This window comes from Neltuma alba, unplaced genomic scaffold, assembly GCF_004799145.2.
Source record: "Neltuma alba isolate B1F8T4 unplaced genomic scaffold, ASM479914v2 tig00002165_pilon, whole genome shotgun sequence".
Taxonomy (NCBI): Eukaryota; Viridiplantae; Streptophyta; class Magnoliopsida; order Fabales; family Fabaceae; genus Neltuma; species Neltuma alba.
The window spans coordinates 217,190-243,239 of NW_021632765.1; the positions used below are offsets into that span (position 1 = coordinate 217,190).

Consider the following 26,050-nt stretch of genomic DNA (forward strand, 5'->3'; position numbering starts at 1 on the left):
GCTGGCATTACACACGTTGACAGCGGCCTTCAGATATGGCCAACTCCCCAAAATCCGAATGGTTGTGGTTTTAGGGTTTAGTAAGGCGGCGCCATTCCAATCGGGGGCGCCGTCCCACTCAAGCGAAGTGATCAGCTGGGCCCGGGAGTTACATGGCCCAGAGCTGTTAGTTTGGTGTTGGGCTTCAGGCCCGTAGGAGTAAATCCATTGGGCAGGGAAATGGCTCCATTCAAGTTGATGCTTGAGATTCTGCGTCCAAAGCCACCTCCTATATTGTAGCAAAAAAAAAAGCCACCTCCTATTTTGTTTTCATCCTTCTCCAACATCATAACACTGCTTAACATGAGTCCATACCATCCATTTGGAATACAGATAATTGATAATTAAAATTTTGAATTTTACAGCGTTCAAGCGAGAACTCATCGTCTTTGGTTCACAGTAACATGTGATGATGCAAATTAAGCGAGTGGGAAGTGCCATTAGACATGGATCAGCGCAAGCAATCCCGTCACACGAGGCTAATGCAAGTGATGGGACGTTGAAGAGTTGTACTGGATAAGATGTGAGGGAGGCACAAACATCAAATAAAAGGCATAGCTTCAATCTGATAGGGGTCGGTGCTCAGTTGCTCCCCCACCTGCCTCCCCTTCCATGTGCCCCTCCCTCCATTAATTACTTGATCATCTCCTCCTTTGTCTCCATCCCACTATTTTCCATACCTCCCTCTCTTACTGTTCATTACATACATGTCTTTCTTTCTTTCATTCATTCATTCATTTTGTTTAGCTGATGTAATTCCTGGCCATAAGCGAGCTCGTGTGCATTAAAAATCAATAATCAATAAATGGTACAATATTTGTGAGCCGGGAATCGACAGAGTACACCTTGGTAGTAAAGTGGGAAACTTAACTACAGCAAGCGTTATTGGGAACACATTGAGATGCGGATAGAAAAGAAAACATGTGAGGATGTACATTAGGGGGTGTTTGGGAAAGTTAAACCCAACCCCGCTTGTAGCGGTCGAAGAGCTCCTCCGTTTGGGCGTTCTTGAAGGCGCTGCAGGCTATCACGTACACAAATATGAGCACCACCACCGCCACTATCAGTATCACGTTCGCCTTCCTCCACTCTTTCCGGAGGTTGCCCAGCAGCCCTGCCTTGCACGCGTTGCAGTTGTAACACAGCTGGTTCTGATCGTTGCTCCACATGTAGCAGTCCGGGTCCGCCGTGGGATTCGCCGGGTTCACCCACATTATGGGGCTCACGTAGCTGTACCCACATACCGATGGAGGCTTGCAACACCCTGACTGCATTATCACCAACCAACCAAGCACTCTTTAATTAGCTGGCACTAACAATTGGCCGGCTTTCTTTTATCATTTGCAATAATAACGACAAAAATATTCACTTTAACCTATTGTCAGCTAGCGTGTCTATTTTAAATCTGCATGATTTCTTTTCTGGCTAGAATCCTGTTCCGAGGAAGGGATGTCTCTAATTAATGTCGTCTTCCCATGATTCCCATTTGAGCCATCATAATCTTTTGAAAATTATCTTCTTCTGCTAGTGGAAGGTCACATTATAGCGTGTCCCGCGTCCTAAGCTCTCCATTTAACGCTAATAATAATTAAGCCCACTCTAGTTCTGGGTGTGTGGTGTGGATTGAGTTAAGACAGAAAACTAGGCCCCACTGAAACCCATCACGGGCACTAACTCAAGTGACACTCACTCACTGGGCTCTGTTGTTACGGATCAACATCCTTCCCTGCCTTTACCAAAAAAACAAAAACATCCTCGCCTGCCAATTCCATTATACTGCTTAATGTTCTTTGTCTGAGCCATATGCCAGATTCAAAATACATCACATAAATCCCAGTAAATAATATTGCAGTGCAAAAGATCGGGCTCATGTCGGCCATGATTAAGGTAGAGCCCTGTTTTAAAATTCTTCATGCTACCAAACAGATCCTGACAGGATGCAGTGTTCAGAAAAGTCAACGAAGAAACTCCTAGGCATCACCGTTTCAAAAAAAAAAAAAAGCAGAGAGAGAGAGAGAGAAGAGAGAGAGAGAGCAAAGGACATCACTAATTCTCCTTTTCGTCAAGCCAAGCACAGAGATTCAGAGAAGAAAACAGAGTAGAAGAGAACAAGAGACGAGTGTTAATTGTGATGCGTACGGACCTGTAAAGAAGAGAGATGAGAATTGAAGAACTGGTCGGCAGTGATATATTCCTGGGCGAGCTTAATGCATGTATCCGAATCAGCCAAACAAGATCTGATCTTGGCCCAACTCCCAGAACTGGTGATATGGTCCCTCAGCCAGGCGGAGAAGCCGTCGAGCCTGGATTCTTCGTAGGCTCTGCCGGGAACGTGGTAGGTGCCGTCGGGTCGAGTGACGACGAAGGCGAAAATGAGGAGGATGAGGAGGATGACGATGAGGAGGGCCATGGAGAATAGGTATAGAGCGAGGAGGCCCTGCTTGTTCCAGTAGGCACCGACGAAGCCGGCGAGGGAAACGAGGAGGACGAGGATGCCGAGGATGACGATGGGCCAACGGAAGTTACGGATGCACTCGTTGTCGGGGTTCTGGGCGAGCCAAATGCCGGCGGCGATGATGGGGATGGAAGCGAGGAAGGCGATGAAGTTGAGGACGGCGGTGATGTTGTTGCTCACTCCCATTTTACTTGTTTTGGAGTTTGGAGGCGGCGAATTGAGTTTGATTTGGAGCCCTTTGGGTGATATGCAGATGCAGTGGGGATGAGCTTTTAACTCCGTGTGGTTTTGTGGGTGAAATAGATAGAGAGATGTGAACGGAATCTTGACTCGCTGGATGACACTGTTATTGTGTATTATTGCTCGTATTTACGGGCTCCTCCCTTTCCCGTCCAGGATCTGTTTCATTATTCATTAAATGTACTTAACGCCTATCTCTTCTGATGTTCTCTTTATCATGACCATTTTGATTTTTTGGACCCACTTTTAATATCCTAGTTGAATAGCTTGAAATTCAAAGAAATTTTCCCTCATTTATTTTTACCCATTTGTACGTACAGTAGTATCATAAAGGCCAAGCAAATATTTCCTTGCTGCAACTTATGGAACAAAAATACATATAATCTACGCACTTCACGATTTACTGAACTTCTTCAAGCGGCTAAATTCGTTTGATGCCCTTCGTTAAACTAATATAACTGTCTCCTCCCGGAACAGTGATATTATACTCCCTGATTTTTAATATAAAAACTAATTGACTAATTTGAGTAGATTAAAAAAGATTGTTGAGTTAGTCATTTATAATAATTAGGTGTTGTATTCTCTAATATATCCTTATTAATCATGTATTAGTTAAAACTATCATTTGATTGAACTTTTAATATATGCAACTACTACAAGGACTATTTTGAAAAAAGTGAATAAATATGAGAAACAAAATAAATTGTTGTTAAAGGTAAAAATAGGCCAAGGCAGGCCTTACTCTTAACAGGCCAGGCCTATTTTGTAGTATATCAGCCTGAGCCTGACCTATGGCCTGTTACAGGCTTATTCTTTAGACTGAACCTGACTTGTATAAAGGTTTGGCCTAAAACCTGTTAAAAAACTTGTCTTTTGAAAAAAAAAAAATTCAAATTACATGGTGATACAAAAGAAGCCTACATAATACTTATATTTTTAGTCCTGCCTTTTATTTAAATATTAGTGTCACATTTTAAATCTTAATTACAATTAACAAGGATATTATTGAAAGCTAGTTGCAATTGTCTATTAAAAATTGGGACAAGATTGTGTTTAAATACAAAATTAAAATTAAAATCAAGACAAATAAATAGGAAGAAAAAATGATTAATTTTACAATGAATAAAGAGGGTATCATAATTTGATTACCATAATATATATCTGTTAATTAATTTATCACTCTTGGAATAAAAATTTTCTTTCCTATTTTATCTATATTATGAAAATTTAAAGATCACATTATTTATTGATATTATTATTTTAAATTATATCTTTATTTTCACTTGTCAATTAAACCTCAAAACCCAAAAAAATATTAAGTCATTAACTATGTATTAAAATTAAAAAATAAATTAAAAGAGCATATTAACAATAATAGCATTAATTAAGTTTTTCATATATTATAATTGTAAATTGGGCCTAATAGGCTTTTCAGAGAGCCTAAACCTAATCTATTAAGCTAAAAGGGCTTTCAAAAAGGGCTAGGCCTGTTTTTTTTTAGAAACAGATCAGGCCAGGTCAAATGCAAGTCAAGCCATAGGCTTCTAACAGGCCGCTGGTCTGTTTCCACCCTAATTGTGGTATTACATTTGGTCATAAATATAAGAGTTTGTTGACTAATTTGAATAAATTAAAGAAGTAAGCTAAATTAGTTATTTGTAATAAATAGGTGTTATCTTTTCTAAAATATCCTTGCCAATCAAGTATATTAGATAGAACTACTATTATTAGAAGGACTGCCTTAGGAAAAAATGGATAAATATGAAAGACAAAGAAGATGAAGGTATTATATTTAGGACCAAAATAAAAGTTAAATGAGCTCTTATATTAAAAACCAGAGGTAGTATTATATTTAAGACTAAATTAAAAATCAAACTAATTCTTATATTAAAAACTAGAAGTAGTAACATCTTATCAACTTGATAACTTCGTATAGGATGATGCTACACGCAACAGTGCCATTTTGCCAAATGGACATTCTACTCTTACATATCCACAAATTATGAATTTATGAGACACAATACTATTCATGACCTGTTGTTCATCAATCATGGAGTTTGCTTGTTGAATAATTGCAGTGTAGAACTTGCTCAATCAAACCTTGTGAAACAGAGACACGAAATTCGGTACATCCTAGTCCATGCCAAATGAATGGGTCATGTCACTTGTTTCATACGCGGAACGGAGCAGGATCCAGAAGATAGTAGAATGAAAAGGTGACTTTTACATGAAAATAAATTGACCTATACACGCCTAAATAAAAAATAATAAAAAAAAACATTCGCGTTTAGAAAATTTGGTAAAAAATTTCAGTTTGAAAATTTAATTTGCTAAAAAAATCTAAATTTAAACGATTACAATTATGATATATAAATATAACATATCTTTTGTTATGTACAACATATCATCAATTATGTGTGACAATCATTAATACGGAAGTCATTTACATACAGCGGAAGATATATTACGTACAGCGGAAGATATGCTGCGCTTATATTAAACTTTTAAATAGGGATTTTTTAAAACCAATTTTCCCTTCATTCTCACATTGCTGAATAATGAACAGAGACAAAATAAATATGGTATGTCTGGTCCTTTGTGCAATAAATTTTTTTTCTCATTTTTTCCACCACCTTGCCGAACTGAACGGGGCTCAAATAAAAGTTGAACAAGAACACCGAATACAATGTAGATATACCTTCCAAGAATACAGAAGAAATTACAATTAAGCTGGAACGCGAATTGCTAATATCAGTGATGATAATTTTCATAGCAAGATGAGTAGAAATGACACCAGTAAAATAACGAAACAGAGTCTTTGGATGGATGGTGCAGAGGGATGGAATGTTGAAATGGGAGGATGATGATTGATGAGGATGGAAGATTGAAGAAGACCTGATGTGAGAAGGCGTAATATCTTTTGTTTTTCCAGATTTTCCCAATCTCAATTCTCTATCAATGATGCTCCCTTTGAGCCAGAGTCATATTGGAATGCTTCCTTTCGTCCTTCTCCATCTGAACGCGAAAGCATACAATCAGACATCAGTACGGTCTGCAGCAAAACACGTAGCCCATCACTCATAAACTGAAACATAGACCATATTTTGTTTATCCTGAATGTTGTTACTCCAAAAACAATTTTTTCCCCAAAAAAAAAAAGTCACTCAAAATACACTTGCGTGGAAGGCACAGAAAGGAAAAGATGTAACAATAGGATAGGATATTAAGCATAGAGCAAGGATATAGACGACGATAGGATAGAATCTTCAGTAACTCATCCTGTTTCTATTTCAATGCCCAGTTTTTACTCCAATTGAGTTTGCGAAAAAAGAAATTTAATCCCTCCACCTGAAATCTGTGAGGAAGAAGAAAGATATTACCAAATTTGTCATGGATAATAGGAGGCGTTGAGTTGTGTGTGTGACCGTCAGTTCCCAACTGATGACATGGCAGGATGTTGTACGGAATTGCTGACGTGTCTAACCTGACCCTTGAGAGTGAAGTTGGAGACTTTGCGTGATTTGAATGGGTGGAGATGACAGAGTCCTATTTATCCGTGATTCCCAATACGAAGGAGGCCAAGTCGGTTAAGAAGGCGGAGGCAGCTTTGATGGGAGTCGAAGTAAAGAGTGTTTCGGGAGCAAGTTACGGCGATGGGCAAGGCTAAGAGAATGTTTGGATAAACTTATTTTATCTCGGGAAGCACAAAGGAGGTTCTTTTCAGGAAGAATTACAATCAAGTCTCATAAAAGAGAAATAATTATTAAAAGATCTAAATACCAATCTCAACAGCTTATAATGACAAGTCTTATAGTGAGAATGACAACTCCTAGAACTTGTGTTTTAATTATTTTCTTTACTTGGAACCTCATTGTAATTCTTCCTTCTTTTTAAATGATTATGGGCTTGACAAACAAGAATATGGTTACTTTTTTTTCCCACTCTGTCACATGGTTGGGAATATGTTGTTCACTTTTTCACCGGTCTATATTCTGAACATTGACGTGAAACACACCAGTCTCATTTTCTCATGAGATGGGAAAGTCGGGCACACAAAATGTAAAATTGGTAAGCAAGAGGAAAGCAGGAAGAGGGAGGGAGAGATGTACAACTCTCTAACGCCATGAAACTGGCAAAATTGCACCTTTTAATTTCAAGTGGCACTTCAGGTTTAGTTGCAAGTGATAAGGCAGCACATTTGGACAAAAAAGAGTTGAATCTATTGTGAGCTTTAGTTTTCTTCATTATTTACTACAACAACTTGTTATATACACGCAATTTTAAAGGTAATTTTTGGCGTCAATAACTCAACTTATCACACGAGGGGAAGATAAAAGTTGAAGCTAGCGAGTTTTGAATAACTGGAATACCACTAAATTAAGCAACTTGTACCCATTCATCCAACGCGTGTAATTGTTGTGCTTCAAGAAAATCTTTGGCGAAACTGTATAATTCTCGTTGAGCAAACCATTGACATAATCCTCAAACTCCGTCATTTGTTTCCTACAACTGATATTATTATATCCAACTTCTTGATGTTATAGCTTAAGATACTACCGACCCGCTTTTCCTCTGTTTTTCTTCCACAAAACATAGTGAATTACCTCTAGTCACAAGGGGAGAGCAAACGAAAGGGAACATGAAGATCTGTATGGAAAGAAAAGAAAAACAAAAACAAATTAATGTAGGCCCTTGCTTAAAAGAAGAAAGACGCTTGTGAAAAGTGTTAAGATTTCCAACTATCAATCAAAATTATGAACATATCTCGGAAAAGTTACATGGCTTTTCCCCCTTATTATAACGCCATTAAACTCAGCTCTCTCAAAATGTGTTGTGCCCACCATCTCGCTTCACTGAGGGCTTAGGGGACCCAGAAATTACTACATGCTTTTCTGGGGCCAAATCATTTGTAGTCCCCATTAAATATGGAGAGAAAATGCAAAAGAAAAATAAAACACATGTGAAGAGTTATTATATTGTAATTAATTAGAGTATAAATGACATGATAAACTATAAGCACTTCATGATTAATTTTTCTTTTTTTTAGTCTCATACCACTATTCCTAATTGTCTTGCTGCGCGGGTGTGCTAATTGGCTTTCAAAATAGCTGGTCAAAAAAAAAAAAAAGGCTTTCAAAATGAACTATATATCGATCTTTGGTTGAATGATTTATATTTGATGATTGGTTCATGAGTTCGCTAGAGGTGTCCCGCGCAAGTCTTGTGCGGATAAAGTCATAAACCTAAAAATATTCTAAAGAAGCACAAATTTTTAAAAAAGTACTCCTTCCGATCTTTAATATAAAAGCTAATTTAATTTTTAATTTGATTCTAAATATAATACCATAATTTACTTTATTTTTCAGATTTATCTATTTTTTTAAAATAATTCTTATAGTAATTGCACATATTAAATGTTTCATCAAATGATATTTGATTAGTTAGGGTATTTTTTAAAAAAATATCTGTTTATTACAAATAACTAATTTAACTAATTACTTTAATTTATTTAAATTAATTAATTAGCTCTTATATTAAATATCGGAGCTAGAAATAGATATACCCATATATAATGTAAAAGAGCGGAGGCTTTAGCGTATATGCAGAAAGAGAGAGAGTAGAGAGAGATTTCTCATGGACAGATTATTTGCGTCAAAGTAAGGATTGACCTTTTTATTAGCTGTCTAATATCAATAGGTTATAATTTTTTTGGAAAAAACAAAGAGTAGGGATTTTAAGAAGGCTGACCGAGTTGTGTGGACTGAATAAGATGAGATCATTGGGTTTATATGAGTTGGTGAGAATTACAAATATAATAAAAAGCGGGGTTGGCTTGACCAGGCAGGCGAAATGGTGCAATTTGGCCTTCACCTACCAAGGAGCTCAACATTGGACTACTCCACCAGCCTTTACTCTAACCAATCCCCCTTGCCATCTCTCCTACCTTGATTTCGAATTAGAGCCCCTGGATTCCTCTCAAACCATGGGCCTCCAAACCCCCCTTCCCCTCCTCATATATAACCAGTTACTCACCGCCATCTCTCTTCATCTCCTTCCTAGTTTCCCTCCCTCCCTCCAAAAACATGGGTCATCTTCTCATCAACAAGTCATTCTCTTTCACTCTCATCACGCTGGCTCTCATCGCCATCCTCATTAAGTTCTCTCCATCTTTCCTCTCTCTCGCTGCTTTCATCTTTCCTCTCGTCCTGTTCCTCAGGCAGTCCAAAAGGCAGCCCTCCAATGTCCCTCCGGGCCCTCTCTCCGTCCCCGTCTTTGGCAATTGGCTTCAAGTTGGCAATGACCTCAACCACCGTCTTCTGGCTTCCATGTCCCAGACCTATGGCTCCGTATTCCTTCTCAAACTTGGTTCCAAGAACCTCGTGGTGGTCTCTGATCCTGAGCTGGCCACCCACGTCCTTCACTCCCAAGGTGTTGAGTTTGGTTCTCGCCCTCGAAACGTCGTGTTCGATATCTTCACGGGGAATGGCCAAGACATGGTCTTCACCGTGTATGGCGATCACTGGCGCAAAATGCGTAGAGTCATGACAGTCCCATTTTTCACCAACAAGGTTGTCCACCAATACAGTGACATGTGGGAACAAGAGATGGACTTGGTTGTGAGGGACCTCAAAACGAACGAGGCCGTGAGAAGCCGAGGGATAGTGATCAGAAAGCGTCTGCAATTGATGCTGTATAATATCATGTACAGGATGATGTTTGACGCCAAGTTTGAGTCTCAGGAGGACCCCTTGTTCATTGAGGCCACCAGATTCAACTCTGAAAGAAGCCGTTTGGCCCAGAGTTTTGAGTATAATTACGGAGACTTCATCCCTCTGCTCAGACCTTTCTTGAAGGGCTACCTCAATAAGTGCAGGGACTTGCAGACCAGGAGGCTCGCATTTTTCAACAATCACTATGTTCAGCAAAGAAGGTAACTCGCATGAATTTACTATGTTACATATGAAATATAACATTTTCCATTATCATATACGTCTATGGAGTACAGACGCTTGACAAAAGTAGTCATGTCAAACAGGTCTAATATATATTCATACGTGACCAATAGGAACATTTATCCTTGTCATTTCTTGTTATATATGTAATGGCATCTGTTGATATCCATACTTTAAGTTTATTCACATGTTCATGTGCTTCTTGACAGAAAAATAATGGCTGCCAATGGGGCAAAGCACAAGATAAGCTGCGCAATAGACCACATTATAGATGCACAGATGAAGGGAGAGATTAGTGAAGAAAATGTGCTATACATTGTGGAGAACATCAACGTTGCAGCAATAGAGACGACCTTATGGTCCATGGAGTGGGCAATTGCAGAGCTGGTGAACCATCCAAGGGTTCAAAGCAAGATACGTGAAGAGATCTCAAGAGTTCTTAAAGGAGAGCCAGTGACAGAGTCAAACCTGCAATTACTACCATATTTACAAGCAGTGGTGAAAGAGACACTAAGGCTGCACACCCCAATTCCTCTGTTGGTGCCACACATGAACCTCGAAGAAGCAAAACTAGGAGGGTATAACATACCAAAAGAGTCGAAGGTGGTGGTGAATGCTTGGTGGCTGGCAAACAACCCAGCATGGTGGGACAAGCCAGAGGAGTTCAGGCCAGAGAGGTTCATGGAAGAGGAAAGTGGGACTGATGCAGTGGCTGCAGGGAAGGTTGATTTCAGGTACTTACCATTTGGGGTGGGAAGGAGGAGTTGTCCTGGCATCATACTGGCATTGCCAATACTGGGCCTAGTAGTTGCAAAATTGGTGTCCAATTTTGAGATGGAATCTCCGCAAGGGACAAAGATAGATGTCTCTGAAAAAGGAGGACAGTTCAGTTTGCACATTGCCAACCACTCAACTGTCGTCTTCCATCCAATGAAGGCCTGATGATCATTTGCTTCAAGTTAGCCAGTGTAAACTTCAGACTCTCGTCCCGTCCAACAGCTTTAGTCTCCTAGATGGGGTCTTTGAATCCTTCTTGTGTGCACTCACTGTTTTGTTAATTTTTTACTATTCTTGTTTTTCTTATATCTTTGTAAGAAGTTAATCACACGGCCTGCATACACAACACGCTTTAGGCACACCGTCGAACTTGAATTTGTGCCTTGTATTGAGCTAATAATCATTTGATGGAATATGGAACCCTTCAAATAAATAAAGGGAACCTCACTTTTGGATTTTTTTTTTTTAAACAAGTATGGGCTGTTCCATTTGTTGTGGAGGTTCAATTAGTTAGAATTGGGCTCAATAGTGGCAGCCTAGCAGGCAGAGTTCTATGCCAAAACCTGTTTTCCTACCCCAAAAAGGAAAAAAGCTCGATACCGAAATAAGCAACACTCCTTAACAAAATTGGCTTTTAAATTACACTACCTTTGATTTTTAATATAAAATTTAGTTAACTAATTTAAAGAGATTAAAAAAATTAAGTTATTTATTTGTAATAAATAGATGTTGTTTTTTCTAGAATATCCTTACTAATCATATGTATTAGCTAGAACTATCATTTGATGGAATATTTAACATGTATAATCACTACAAATATTACTTTGAAAAAAATGGATAAGTATGAAAGAAAAAGTTGATTGCAGTTTTACACTTAGAACCAAATTGAAAGTAAAAAAAACTCTTATATTAAGGATGGAAGTAGTATTATTCATAAAGGCCTGCATTGTTTTTCTTTTCTTTTTTTTCATGATTATTGTTTGGCAGGAACTGACTGTAATTTGAAAAAGCTAAGGAAAGAGAAGACCAAAGAATGTTTTGTGGTATCCCTATGTTTAGTTTCTTCCTCACAGGCTGCCGAAAGATAACCAAAAAAAAAAAACAAACCCTCAATTTGCAAGATTGAGAGGTCAAAAGTGTTGAAACGGAGGGGGCGGTAGGAAGAAGGGTGGAAGATGGAGATGATGAAGCGCTGAAAAAGTGGGTCAAATGTGAAAATTGGAAAATAACGAAAGTAGAAAGAAGAGATCACAGATAAGCAACTGAAATCTGAAAAAGATTCAGACGTTGGGAAAGGTGAATGACGCGTAATTTCGGTTCGTTAGTTGAGCACATAAACATCTGTGTTTCGTTTGTAATGATCTAATCACTGCATGGGCCCTCAACAGTCAAGAATGAATGGGGAATATTCTCAAAGAATGGGGGATATTCTAAGTAAATAAGGATATGGGATTATTGATTAAGGAAAGCTAACGCAGTCCAGCCAACATTTGCATTTGCAGCAATAATTCTTTGAACGTCTTGCAACAGTGTGGATGGTAGCTCATACGGCACCTGTTTAAAATAGAGGATGTCGCAGGATCAAACATATTCATCTCCTATGGAAAAGTGTTAGGATTGGATTGACCCGAAAAAAAAAAAAACACTTTAGAGTTTAGACGAAGGAACTAAATAATATATAAGTAAAAATTTTCAATAATAATATATAAAATAAATAATATTATATTCATTATATTCATGTTGTATTTTATTCTAGAAGAATATTATAAAATATTCTAATAAATTGAACGACGAAATAGAAATATATTATTAAAATCAAAATATACTAATATTTATAATTTTTATATCATAATATTCAAAAGATTTTACAATATTTTCTTTTTCTTTTTTGTAGCCACTACTGAGAATTTATGTAGCTGTCTCCGAGTTGCTTAACATAGGTGATCGGGAGACGGCCGGTAAGGATTACTAGATTAGGTCCAATAAAATTAAGAGCATACAAAAAGTGACTTATATTGATTCTATATATTTTTGCAATGTTGTTATAATTTAAAGATAGTAAAGTTTAGAATAAATTTCATATTTTATGTTGCTGTTAAGTAGCACGATTGATAAGTGAAATAGACAAAAGTAGTTGGCTGGCGACGCTATTGATGAGAATGATGGTATATTTTTCATTCAAAGACCAAAGTTCAGTGCGTGGATATTTTTATTCGTAGCTTACTTAGCGCTGCACGTAAATATGAAGTGTCGTCTTTACTGATTAGATTATTAGTTCAGAATTGTTTGTTGCCGCAAGTCTCGAAATCTTCCCTTTTGTGATTGATGACATCATTCGAGTAGGCAGTTCAAGAAATTGACTTCTTATCCCTCCATATTACTGGTATCTTACTAGCACCACGCATTCAATCAAACAACGAAGAAAGATTTTTTTTTTGGGGGGGGGGGGCTGTGTGTGTGGGGATATATATGTATGTGTAACAGTACATAAAATTTCTCGTTATTCATGCCAAAACGAAAGAAACAGAAAAGAAAGAAAACATGTCCTGATCCTGCAAGACATTTTTCCTTTTTCTGTTTTTTGTGGCAATATGAAACATATGATTAGTGAAACTGAATTGACAGATATAATATGATAGTATAATACTGCTTTTCTGAGGCCAGAAGGTCTTAGTGGCCGTTGGGTGTATTCTTCATGGATTCGAACCTGGGAGCCTTCTCACCAAACTTGGTGCTTCCATAGAGCTTGAGATAGTCTCCGAAAGTGTAGCCACTTGGATATAGCAGCTTGGGAGCAGGAGATATAATGGCCTCCCCAGCAGGGTTATAGAAGGTGGCAATCGACAGTCTGCTTCCATTCTTCTCGGCCATGACTCTGTGCAGCACACTCTTGTAAATCCCATTGCTCAAAACTTCCACCTGGTCTCCAATGTTCACAAATATGGCATTGTTCTTGGACGGAGGAATCTCCACCCATTTCCCATCTCTGAAGAACTCAAGACCCGGCACCTGATCATCCTGCAGCAGCAGGATTATCCCTCCTGCATCTGTGTGCTCTCTCAGTCCTCTCACTGCTTCTGGTTTTGGACATTGCGGGTACATTGCCACCTTTGTCCCCACTACGGCACCTTTACTACTTCCCGAGAATGCCTTCTTTATGTGATCCTTCTCCAGTCCCAGATTCTCGCTCATCAGTTCAGATAATGCCTCCGCCACCTTAATTAGCTGCGCTATGTATTCATCCACTGCTTTGCTGCACAATTCCATCGCATTTACATCTGATCAGCTTGTGTTTGAGTGTGAGACATGTGTATACCATATATGCAAGTGATGAACGTTGACCAGACTTACCAGAGCTCCTCAGAGACGTTCGGGATTTCCTTGATGTTGGAGGTTGGACGATGCCAGATGAAGAAGGTGGTTTCCCAATCTGTATCAGGGAGAGAGACTGACTTGTCCAAGCTCTTGGCCAGCTCAGACTGGTAGAAGCTTTCTTTCAGGTACTCATCGTAGTATGTATTCACCAGCTGCTTCACCTTCTCCATCAACTCGGCGTCAATGCCATGGTTCTCAATCTGCATAGATATACGAGCAATGTTTTGAGGCTACATGTATATGTTGACAAAGAAGATGCAAAACAGGAGATCTTTCATAGAGTTGTTGTAAACTTTACCACAAAGAAGCCTCGTTTCTCACAAGCTTCGTGCAACAAAGCCATGGCTTCGCCGCGCTGCTCACCACAGAACTTACTGAAATCTATCACAGGGACTTCCATGATCTCTCCTATATTTCTCAAGAGAACAAATGATATTTGGTTGTAGCGGATATGTGGCAGGATCCGGGGTATATATAGGGGAAGGCAGGGGTTGTCAGTTTAATTAATTTTAAAAATATGAATGGAGAGAGAGAGGAAGAGAAGTGGTGGAGATTGACATTGCTTGTGGTGTTGTGCTGGGGGCGTGGAGCCAAAAGGTCTAAGTTCAATTCACTGTTGAGCATGTGGTTAGTTGCAATTTTTATTTGACGCATGGAAAAGGGTCAAAGAGATTTTTCCCTTGGAAAGCAAGTATGGGTGATTCCAATGGTCAAGTGAAAACTTAAACTCCACCCCACGTAAACTAAAGTCTAACTAGGACTCGCCTTCTGAAACTGTGTTGAAACAGAGAGGGAGAGAAAGAGATGGAAGTGGGCAGAGGTAGCTTTTATTTAGAAGGAAAAGGCAAAGGGAGGGAGTTTAGAAGAATGAAAACTAGGGGCAGATGGAGAGAGCAGATAGCGACGGCAGAAGTGAGACAGCGATCAACCGGTGGGCGGTGGTTTGGCTGCATGCTCTTCCCAACACCATCATGATCTCACACCCAACCCCCTTTTTTTTATTGGACCTTATGATTGCAACTAAACCCATCCTCATTATGATTCCTTTCTTGTTTCTTTATTATGTTACTGCAGCTTATAACTATGTGAACAGACCTTTCTCTCATTTCCTTTTAAATAATGGGAACAGAGATGCATTGTCAAGTTGACTCCATTTAGGATTAAATCTCAATGTGGGGGCATCGCGCACATAGAATGGCCTGGTTTGAGAACCAGGTTTTGGAGGATTCTATGGTTTTTATTTAAAATTATATCAACATATAAATTCAGTTTTTTTTTTGTTAGCCTGCTACTCATGGATTTTAATTCCCCACGCATATTTTTTCTTTCAGCAAATTGGTTTTTTTTTTTTTGCTTAATAAATATTTTCAGATGTGCTGTATACATTTTTTTAATATAATTACTTTAAATCATTTTCAACTTGAGATTAATATCTGTCGGATCGAAAGTATTAAAGTCTAAACAAATTGTGTTACAATTTAGCACCTAATACTACTTCCAGTCTAAAATATAAGAGTTACTTAATTAATTTGTATAGATTAAAGAAGTTAGTTAAGTTATTAATTTATAATAAAGGAGTATTATTTTTTCTAAAATACACTTATTAATCATATGTATTAAAATGAAAACCATTTAACGTATACAATGATCATGAGGGGCACTTTAAAAAAATTAATAAATATAAAAAAAATAGATTGATATATTATATTTATGGTGAAATTAAATCTTTAACTAATTTTTATATTAAGCATTCAATGTAATACTCTCCTGATCCTAAATATAAGACCCTTATGAGGATCTTATATTTAGGATTAGAGGAGTATATATTTTAATGTTATCTTTTCCAAAAATCAGTGTTATGTCAACATTGAGTCAAAAGGTTTTTCAGCCCATGCTCATGATTGACTTATTGCCGATTAAAAACAATAACATTGTATTCATTCAATCCTTATATAAGCATTTGATAATAATTTTATATAAATTAATACAATTAGTTATTTTTATAATATTAAAATTATTTCCAAACAAAATTATTAACTAAAGGAGTTTGAATAATTAGATAAAAAATTTATAATTAGTTAAGGATTCTAGATGAAAAATACTAATATTTTAAACAAAATATGATATATTATGAAATATGTTGGAAGTGCTTGCAACAAAGATTGGAAGCAGCATTAGTTTTAAAAAAATTATATGCTAAATTATTCCAAAATTTGCTAAGATATCCATAACTCATTTAGAAATAATGGTCGGACAACAATGCGCTTTAATCCTATATATTAGTAATTTAGGTATGAAACATATCATAATAGTGGTTTTGCCAAAAAATCATAATTTTTAATATGCTAAAAGTAATCGAACTGTATTTTATTGGTTACATCTGACTCAATTGATGTGGCACTTGGTTATTTAACGAAGCATTGAGTGTAAGCTTTCTGATTGGGAAATATTGTTTTAGAGAGCATTTTATATTCGATATGATTTGATGTCCAACTCAACATTTATATAAATACAACCTCCAGTTCTTAATATAAAATTTTGTTTGATTTTTATTTTGGTCATAAATATACAACTGCAATTTACTTTATTCTTTATATTAATGTATTTTTTCTAAGGTAATCTTTCTAATAATAATAGTTCTAGCAATACATTTAATTAACAAGGATATTTTAGAGAAAACAACATCTATTTATTACAAATAACTAACTTAACTTATTTCATTAATCTTTTCAAATTACTCAACTAATTCTTATAATTGGAACCAGAGGTAGTATTAGTTAAGATTTAATACTCTTCCGCCTTTATAGTATAATTTATACTACAAAATGAGTCATATATTTAGTATAATAAGAGTATCACTTATTTTAAGAACTTTTATCACATAATACTTCTGGTCTTATTTATAAGACCTTATGTATAAATTATAAATAAGTTTTTATAATTAGAACACGAGGAAGTGCATTACAGTATGAGACGGCTTGCAACCCTTCCGTCTGAAACATTTTCAAAACTGACTGTTATATATGAGGATATGAATTTTTTACATCATCTTTGTAGGCACATAACATCAAATGCGTGTTCAGTTCGTACTTTGCTTCCTTACAAGTCAGTGAAGGGGGAAACGCGGTATTCAAAGATGAAGAAACGGGAAAAATATAAACAAGGGAAAAGGAGGCTAGACCCGGGCGCACGAACGCTACTCTTCCGGTCTTAAATGTAAGACCCTTATACACTCTAGTATAAGGGTCTTACATTTAGGACCGGAGGAGTACTTCATCCTATGGCTAATATAGCATTTATTTAGAGATTGGATTGGATTCTAAATAATATTTATCAATTTATTTTATCTTTGATATTTATTATTTTCTTTAAATTAAATTATTTAATTTATAAATTAATATATAATTTTATATCTTTTTTCCTATAATAGTGAACACCAAGAACAGGGAGACTAAGAAAGGCAAAAAAAAAAAATTAACTAATCAAATGTCACAAATTGATATTTTTAAAAAAATCAAATTGTATTTATTATAATTAACTAATTTATTCCAACTAAATCTGAAATTTGAAATTTCTTAAATTTATTCTGCTTAAGTAATTTTTAGGTGAATCTCCAAGAAAAATAAAATTACCAAATCCCAAATAAAAAGGTTGTGAGGGATTATTAAATGGAGCAGAAATATTGAAAATTAAACACAATTTCAACTAAATTTAGAAAATTTTTAATATTTTTAATTTGTATTGTTCAATTTATTTATTAAATTATATTGTTAAAAAAAAAACTAAATGATTAAGCTCCTTTTTGCGACAGAGCATCAAGGGAATGTGTAGATACACATAAGAAAATCAAAAATACAAATAACTTTGTAAACTTTTATTATCATTTTTCTTTTCGCATAAAAAAACTTGCTAGTAACTTTGGATTTCTGAAGAAAACAATGATAAAAATAAAAATAATGCATAAAACTAAAAAGTCACGTGCAATTACATATTCTGGGGGTGGGTTATAACTTATAAGTAGATCAAGGAACGGAATCGGAATTGGATTGGAAGAAAGAAGCAAGTGGTGATCTGACGTGTCTTGTCAACGGTCAACGGTCGCATGAAGACCCACCACATGCTTCTGTCCCGTCATCCAACTGACGTTTCCCTCTTGAAGATTCACACAATCGTCAACATCTAAGAATAACTAAGAATTGAACTTTTCCAAACTTCACGAATAATATCAAGGAAAGAAAATATTAGCAGGAAAGAAGAAAGAAAATGCGAGAGAAAGTGGAGAGGGGATTAGCTAGTATGATACGGAATCAGTTTCAGTACTCATCATTTTGATAAGCATCCTAAACTCATTAAATCTAAATTGCATATATCTCATTTGAATGATTTGGATTTGGTTTTTTTTAATTTTTATTTATTTAAAATAATTATTTTAATATGTATAGAATTCAAAATAGAGCTAATTTCTTAATTATCATTCTTTCAAAAAATAATTTTTTCCATTTAAATATAGTTAATTAAATATTGTAAATTTAGACTATTCAAATCAAATATAAAAAGTTTAGACCTGATAAATTTTCGATGCTCATCAAAGTGATGAGGATCGAAATTTAGGGCCGAGCAATGGGTAGGGTGGGCTAACCCCATAGCCCGCCCATTTATTCATAAATAGGCATGGGCTAACCCATAATCCGATAGTAGCTCATTTAGCCTGTATTAAATGGGTTACACGGCAGCTCGTTTGGGCTGGCCGGGTTACGGGGTAACCCATTTATTTAAAATTTTTTTTTTCAGTATAGTTATTATATATATGTAATCCTATGAAGCTGTTAATAAATTTTACATGCCAAATAGCAAATCAAATATGAAATAACATCAACCATATTCAATCACATAACCTCACTTAAATTTACAAACAATTAAAGTATGATAAAATCATAAAAGTAGTCACCAATCATAAAGTCTCATAAACTTTGAAAGTTTCAACTTTTACCTAAAAAATAAAATAAAAGCTTAGACAAGTATGAATGTTTGATAACAGATGAATGAGAAACAATATCATCAATTAAATGAAGAATAAAAATATTTTTTAAAAATTAAAACTTAAACGGCCGGGTATGAACAGCCAAATACCTTGCCCATAACCCAACCCATTTAATGGGCTACCCCGCCCATTAAACCCGTCTATTTATAATCTCTTATTTTGGACTAATTGGGCGAGTTTAAATGGGCAAAAATTTCATAGGTGATGGACGGGTTAGCGGGTAATGGGGTTTGTTGCTCACCCTTATCAAAACTGGTCGTATAACACGTATTAGTTGTTTTGTGTTAAATAAAATTGATTGCTTACATTATACGTATTTCAGGGGCGGCCTTTTCATTTCTGCATGCCAAGCGAAGCAAAGCAGAAAGGCCTTTGAGTCCAAAATCCAAATAGGTGCCTCTTTTTCTGGATTGTGCTTTGCACATTGTGAGAATGTCAGCGCGCGACCTTGAATAGTAATTCCCGAGAAAGAAAAGGTTTGGCCACCATTACAATCCATGTCTTTTGACATCATCACTGATGTCTATCTTCAACTCTTCGGCTCGAACCATGCCACGTTCAAGTTGCATTCGCATTTAGCAGTGCCAATTACCAAAAACATCCTCTCATTTTTCTCTCTGTCTCTCTCTGTTTTTTTTTCAATTTTATCTTCACTTTTAGACAAAACAATAAATAGTTTATACTATATCTAGTATTTTATAAAACTATTATTATAACATTTTCTAAATTATTTTTATTTTTTCTGTGCTGCAATTATCACCCAAATCAAATGTTAGCAGTTTAAATTTAGTTATTTATGCTTGTCATAATAATTTTATTTTTAAAATTTAAGGGTGGATATAACATCTTGAGAAGAATAAGAGAAAGAAGAAAAGGAGAGAAGCTGGACGTGGCAAGTACATAAGTCCTTCTTTTTTTTTTATCCTCAAAATTAAATATATTGCTCATACAAATTTTAAAAAATAAATGAAAGTCTTATGACCTATGATTACTTTCACTAATAGGCCAATATAATCAATATTTCTTATAAAAATGATGAAAAATAATACTCCTCTGGTTCTAAATATAAGACTAATTTTATAATGTAAATTACACTGTAAAATAGATCTTATATTTAAAATAAAACCCATATCAAACGGGGCGGTGCTAATTTGGATTATGACATATGGGGTACAGTGCCTCATATCTGAGCCCAATGGGCCAGCAGGAGGGATCATGTTGGTCCAAGGTATTATTATTCCTGCAGGCTTCTGAATCTTTTATAGTGCGCTCAAAGTTAAGATACAAAATATATGTACATAAACCAATAAGAGTTAGTCTAGTTAGTAAGAAGTCAACTCATAACTCATAAGGTCATGAGTTTGAATTCATCTGTGTGAGGACCTTGTTGGTGGAAAACCCAACTTACCTAAACTTTTTCGAACCAAAAAAACATGTGTACTAAAAAACAAAGGTTAGGAAACAAAATAGGAGGTTTGTCTGTCCCTAGAAAGAAAAAAACAGAGAAAATAGGAGGTTCGTGCAAACAACTAGTCATTTTTATTTTATCTTGGCGTCAATTAAAACGTTTCCAGGAGTTCTTTGACATTTGGTGGCGGCCATATTTCAAAAGAGAAGAATACAAGTTCAAATATGAACGTATTCGAAGCAAATTAATCTCAAGTTGAAAGTGGGTTGGGGATTTGTTAATCCACACGTAAATCCAAGCTGTGACGACGGAATTCAATGCCGTAAAAGCATGCTAGTTGCTATACCAAATTGTGCTTGAAAGCAGCGATGGTAGTTCTTCTGGCCCATAAAAGAGCCATCCAATATCATATGCCATATAATGAAAGTCAACAGTTAACACTGTTAGACCGTGCGCGCTCAACATCACGGTGCTGCTACCTTTGCTTGCAGATGAGGCTGCCATCGCCTCCCATTCTCTCTTTCACTGCCCTTACTTCCTTCGTTAGCTTCCTTCTTTCTCAGGCTACAATGTATGGTGGAGGGAACAGACTATCAATCTCTTATCATCTTTCTCCTGATATGTTTACTGTATCAGACTGTTTTGGAAACTGTTGCAAGAGTTACGCCCAAGAAAAATCAGAACAAAGAGGAAAAGTATGCCCTTCTAGATTGCAGAGTGAATTCCATTTTTTATACTTTTTGTTGTTCGAACTGCTCCTTTCATTTTAATGCAATTATGCAATGATAAATTGAAAGTTGAGTGCCTTGTGACATATGCTTAGTTGTTCATCAGGGCATTTCAGTTCCATGATGTTTTCAATTTGAATAATGAGAATCAAGCAGAAGATATGCCAGCATCAATTGATCAAAAAACACATCTCCATGCTATTGAATTTTAGTTTGTTCAAATTTTGGAGTACATGGCAGTCCCTTAATACCATTACTTACTTCATCATAAATTTTGGTAAAATTGGATTTGATTCTTAATCATGCCAGATCTTTTCATGTTCAAGGCAATGTCCTCATAATATCCTGTTCTTCAATTAGACTTGAGGTATACTTCTTTTACTTTCGTTTCTTTTTAATATTTTCAAACAGCATCAGTCCTTACATCTGCGAGTGGCTGTGGCTAATTAAGCTGCTTATCCTGCTTGTTTGATATGCCATTGTTGCATGTTGATATCAGACCTCGGGGTTGTCATTGTCTCTGCAGCCTATGTGGTGGCATTGCATCGGCTTTTGCTGGACAACCGGTTTGATCATAAACCTTGTTGTAAATTGTAATGCTTTCTGCTAAATTTCTACCTTCTCCGTTCCTTCTTAGAGGGTGGATTCATCTACATATGTTAATTTTCAGGTTATTGCTGTATATCTGCTACCAGCATCGGTCATTGTACCAGGAGGCTTGAGCTTTGCAAGGGAAATGTCCAAGTATGTTGCCTTTATATTTCTTATTTCATATACCTACAAAAGGATTTTCTTGGCCCCCCGCCCTCCTCTATTTACTTTACTACTACTTACAAGACAATCGCAAATTGTGAATGGGTTCTGGAGTCATAATGATTCTTCAAGACTTTCCTAAATTAAAAAAAAAAAAAAAAATTTCCATGCAGGTGAGACGGTTGCACAATTTAGTGTGATACTTTTGCCTTGGGTCTGGAGTCTCCTCCACAAAGGTTAGCATGTCTGCTTAATTATTAGTTGTAATCCAGTTCTCTTAGTTGAGCTTATCCAAAATAAGATCAAATAAACAAAACCAGAAAGGAAAAAACTTAGGCTGATTTGGTTCCCTGAGATCTGGTCATTAACCACGAATTGCAGGAGTCCAAGTTTGCCAGAAACCATCAAATATCCAACACTTCACCTTAAGCTGAAGCATAGATGTTGAGCGTTCCGTGCTTGGCTCCAAGTTCCTCAAACCAGATCCAACACAAGGCCTTATTGAAGACATCAGCTTCTTACAACTTAGTTGGAGAATGTTTAAGTAGCCTAGGGTCTAGCTTTTCTTTGGGAAAGTGCCTACTTAACTTCTCATTTTCTGGTCATATCATGTTGGATAGGATTCTTCTGCAATGCTCAAAGCAGCCACACTATCAGATTGCCTCCATGGGTAGCTCGCAATCCTCATTTCCTTGAGTAGCCTCTCTTACCTCAAACCTTTTTAAAAGGCCAGCGCCTCATATTCAGGCTCAGCTCTAGTCTTGGCAACATCTGCCTTTTACTTTTTAAAGCAACCTAATTCCCCTGCTTATTGGCACAATAAAGATTAGCATCAAGAGATGATAAATATTCTTTTGCAATGGTCAATAGTCTATGCTTCCTCCTATATCTCCAATTCTCCATGGACGTAATAGTGTAACGGTTATTTTGACGGAAATTCTTACTGTTTAAGGCCATAATGCTCTGTTACCGTTCAAACATTGTGGCATTTTAATTGGGAAACGTGTTATGGAATCAAGTGGAGGGTTTAATTTTTTTTATATTATCAATGAACATATCCGCTGAAACAGAAAATTGCTGCATGTTTTCCCGTACTTAGAGTTGGTTGATTTTTAAGTTGAACGGATACGCATGCTTTTGTTGCTTTGTTCTTGGCCAGTATTGGGATGCTCGTACATGTCCATTTCCTTTGGAATCACGTAGATATCTTATTGGCAGCTGTGATACTGGTGATCATTATTCAAACTCTAGGGATTGCATCTGTAGTCAAGGGTTTTGGGTACAACAAGAAGAGTTAACTCCTTGTAAGATATGACATTACTGTTGCCGCACAGATTTGTGTCTGCTTGTTGATTACTTTGTGGATTCTCACTGCTGGAAGAGCCTTGGGGTATTCCACGGGATGTCTCTTGCACAAATTGGGGAATTTACTCGTCCTTCTCAGTCGTGCTTCCAGTATTCATTTCGTGGTTCTGTACAGAAACAATTATTTCGATTGGGTGCACCAGCTGCAAGATAAAAACTTGTTATCTCATTCCACAACATATTTCTAACATTCTTATCATACATAATTGACCTATCCTCTAGAAATTCGATCGATTTTTATCTGACTTGTGCATCTGAATGATACAGATTCTGACAAATTGATTTCCTACATTTTTGAAGGGTCCTTGCTCTTGTTTCCTTAAAAAGTGTTCACCTTTTTCTGACAACGTGCATCACCATAGGAAGTGGGAAATAGTCTTCAATTTCTTTCACATGCTAAAATTAACGCCTGAAGTTCTGAGCCTCTCTCCAGGGGAAGTTGTATTTGTTGCTGCTTGGAACAACAGCTCTCAGCCGGATATGTATGCATAATTTATTTTATAATGATATTATTATTACTCAAACGTTCAAGGCCATAAACAAATGACAAAGCCATGATGTCAGATTTAGTCAGAAGTGCTCACTGACAGAAACAGTGCAGGTGACTACAACTTTGCTTTTTCGTATGGGTACATTGTTGCGTTGGTTCCCTCCTCATAGTCCGTCTCCGTCTGAAGTGCCTTACTCAATAGCTTAGTAAGGGGAAAAAAGGATTTAAAAGATCTAATCATTTTTGTTTGGACTAACTCAAACGAAAGGGGAGATGGATATGCGAACAAGAAATACTATGGAGCCTTTACCTGATAGCTTCTCGTGTTCTGGAAGGACAAAGGGTACTGTTGACTATGGTAAAACTTATATTGTAAAACAATTCTTCATATATGCCAATTACGTTCCAGAACAGATAGATGCACGGAAAGCAGTGAAGAAGGGATGGCAAATGCAGCTGGAGGCCATCTGTCTGCCGACCTAGTAAATGTGGGCCATTATATTTTAATTCGAATGGCCTATTTTGTGTAAGCTAGTGTCCATATTGTAATGTAACTCATTTAAAATGCGATCTCATTCCTCCCTTTTCATCTCCTTCTAAGTTTTTGGGTTAATTGCTCTTGGTAACTATATTAGATAATCTTTTGGCGGAAGTCTGGAAGTGAAGGCCATCAGTATCAAATGTAATGTGTTCATTCAATTACTGTTGATATCAGAATGTAAATTGGTTGTTAGTTAATTTCTCCCAGATCACTCACAAATGCATGTCGCTAATAAGTTGATTTCTTTCTCAAAATATGTTTTATGCAACTAATCAGATACTGACACGATGCAAGCCACTAGCAAGATGCAAACAAAACATACTCCAGATATCTGGCAAAGCAATAAAAACAATATGGTCCCTCATGGCCACACAAAGCATAAATGAGTCATTAACATAAAGGACATGGTACCAACGTGTCAGATAAATATTCATATATTTTTTTGGGGGGGGGGGGGTGATGCTGCATGCGAACAGGATAGCTTTGGCAGCTTCTGTTAGTTATTAGACAAAATCCGCTTCGTATCTTTTGGTGGTTTATCGATTTGATCACAAAACTATTCCACTTCATGGGATGACCCAAAACTTTTATGGACAAACAAAGAAGCATGAGGACCAAATGAGATGACAGGCATTCTCAGAAGTCTCTTTGACACATAAAATGAGATGAAATATAAAAGTTCATTTCGGGACTCTGAAATTGAAACAAATAAAAACTGGTCATGATTGAATGCTGATATTAAATATAGCAGAGATAGTATATTTTGTTTCTTGCGAAATGAAAAGCAAATATCTTTTCATTAGCATAAATGTACAGTTGATTAATTTGGGGCTATAGACAGATTACATTTGGACCAACATTACAGCTTAAAGAGTGAAAGCTAAAGCTGAAAAATCAAATTATTTATGATCTTCCTTTTCCTTCATGCATGGATCCTCCATTTTTGTTGCTTCTATTCCTAATGATTCAGTGATTGAACCGTCTTCCAAATTAATTGGATAAAACCAATTAGAAAGTAGTCTTATATATTCTGTGTCACATGTTTTCCCTTTAGATTTTATCATCTATAAACCACTGAGAAGTGTAATTAAATATTTTTGGAGGGTTCACCAGTCACCACCGTGTTTGAGAGCTAAATAAATGAAATTCATGCGGAAAGTTTCCCCCTTTTAGCGTGTTATGCGTGTGGTCCTAATTAACAAAAAGTTCATGCACATAGATCCAAAAACACACTTGTTTGAGGATGGCGTTGATATTATATATGCCACACGCCAAGAAGGAAAGAACTTGTGCTTTTGTGGCATGCGTTTCTGCAAGTTGCATTAGGATACGTCTTTCATCTACCTTGTGCCTCTCTAATTTTCTAACCTATATATATATATATATATATATATATTTGTTTCTTTCTTTTTTTAATTTTTAGTGATGAAGAAAGCGAGCGTGCGGCATATAGATAGAGAATGATTAGTGGGGTTGGCGTGGCAATCCCAAATACAGTTGAAGATATGGGCATTTGGTTGAAGAAAAGGGAATGCATACAAATGGAGTATCATCCCCACTCTAATGGTCCCCTACACTTCTTCCTCTATGACCTAATACTTTGTCCCAACTCTGAGTGAATAATAATCTATATGCATTTGTTAATTATAGCTAGCCATGCATATAATATATGTAGAGATATTAATGCTCTGCCTTTTCTTTTTCCACTTCTCTTCTGCTAACCATCCATCTCTACAAACCACTTAACCTCTTCTTTCTTTAGACAAGAAGATAAAACCATAATACTCCTGCAACCCTAAATATAAAACCCCTTTTGTAGTATAATTTACACTATAAAAAGTACACTACAAAAAGAGTCTTATATTTAGGACCGGAGGAGTATTAT

General features: G+C 36.4%; 3 protein-coding genes across 4 annotated transcripts; 1 reads left to right on the forward strand and 2 right to left on the reverse strand.

Annotated features, from left to right (window-relative positions):
• Positions 1-799: 799 nt before the first annotated feature.
• Positions 800-2,983, reverse strand: LOC114718673 (tetraspanin-2-like). The gene is made up of 2 exons (XM_028904088.1): positions 2,183-2,983; positions 800-1,307 (listed from the first exon to the last, which is right to left on the reverse strand). The coding sequence occupies exons 1-2, from the start codon at positions 2,678-2,680 to the stop codon at positions 996-998; spliced, it is 810 nt and encodes a 269-aa protein (XP_028759921.1). The 5' UTR covers positions 2,681-2,983; the 3' UTR covers positions 800-995.
• Positions 2,984-8,786: 5,803 nt separating this feature from the next.
• On the forward strand, positions 8,787-10,934 carry LOC114718653 (cytochrome P450 CYP73A100-like). Its single transcript, XM_028904055.1, has 2 exons — positions 8,787-9,665; positions 9,897-10,934. The coding sequence occupies exons 1-2, from the start codon at positions 8,818-8,820 to the stop codon at positions 10,627-10,629; spliced, it is 1,581 nt and encodes a 526-aa protein (XP_028759888.1). The 5' UTR covers positions 8,787-8,817; the 3' UTR covers positions 10,630-10,934.
• Positions 10,935-12,905: 1,971 nt separating this feature from the next.
• Positions 12,906-20,942, reverse strand: LOC114718660 (1-aminocyclopropane-1-carboxylate oxidase 1-like). Of its 2 annotated transcripts, none has more exons than XM_028904076.1 (3): positions 20,939-20,942; positions 13,816-14,033; positions 12,906-13,717 (listed from the first exon to the last, which is right to left on the reverse strand). In XM_028904076.1, exons 2-3 carry the CDS (start codon positions 14,007-14,009, stop codon positions 13,135-13,137), a joined length of 777 nt encoding a protein of 258 aa, XP_028759909.1. In that variant the 5' UTR covers positions 14,010-14,033; positions 20,939-20,942; the 3' UTR covers positions 12,906-13,134. The 2 variants fall into 2 exon arrangements, with proteins under 2 accessions (XP_028759909.1, XP_028759899.1); XM_028904066.1 differs by lacking the exon at positions 20,939-20,942 and adding an exon at positions 14,138-14,279 and having other exon boundaries at positions 13,816-14,039.
• Positions 20,943-26,050: the final 5,108 nt, after the last annotated feature.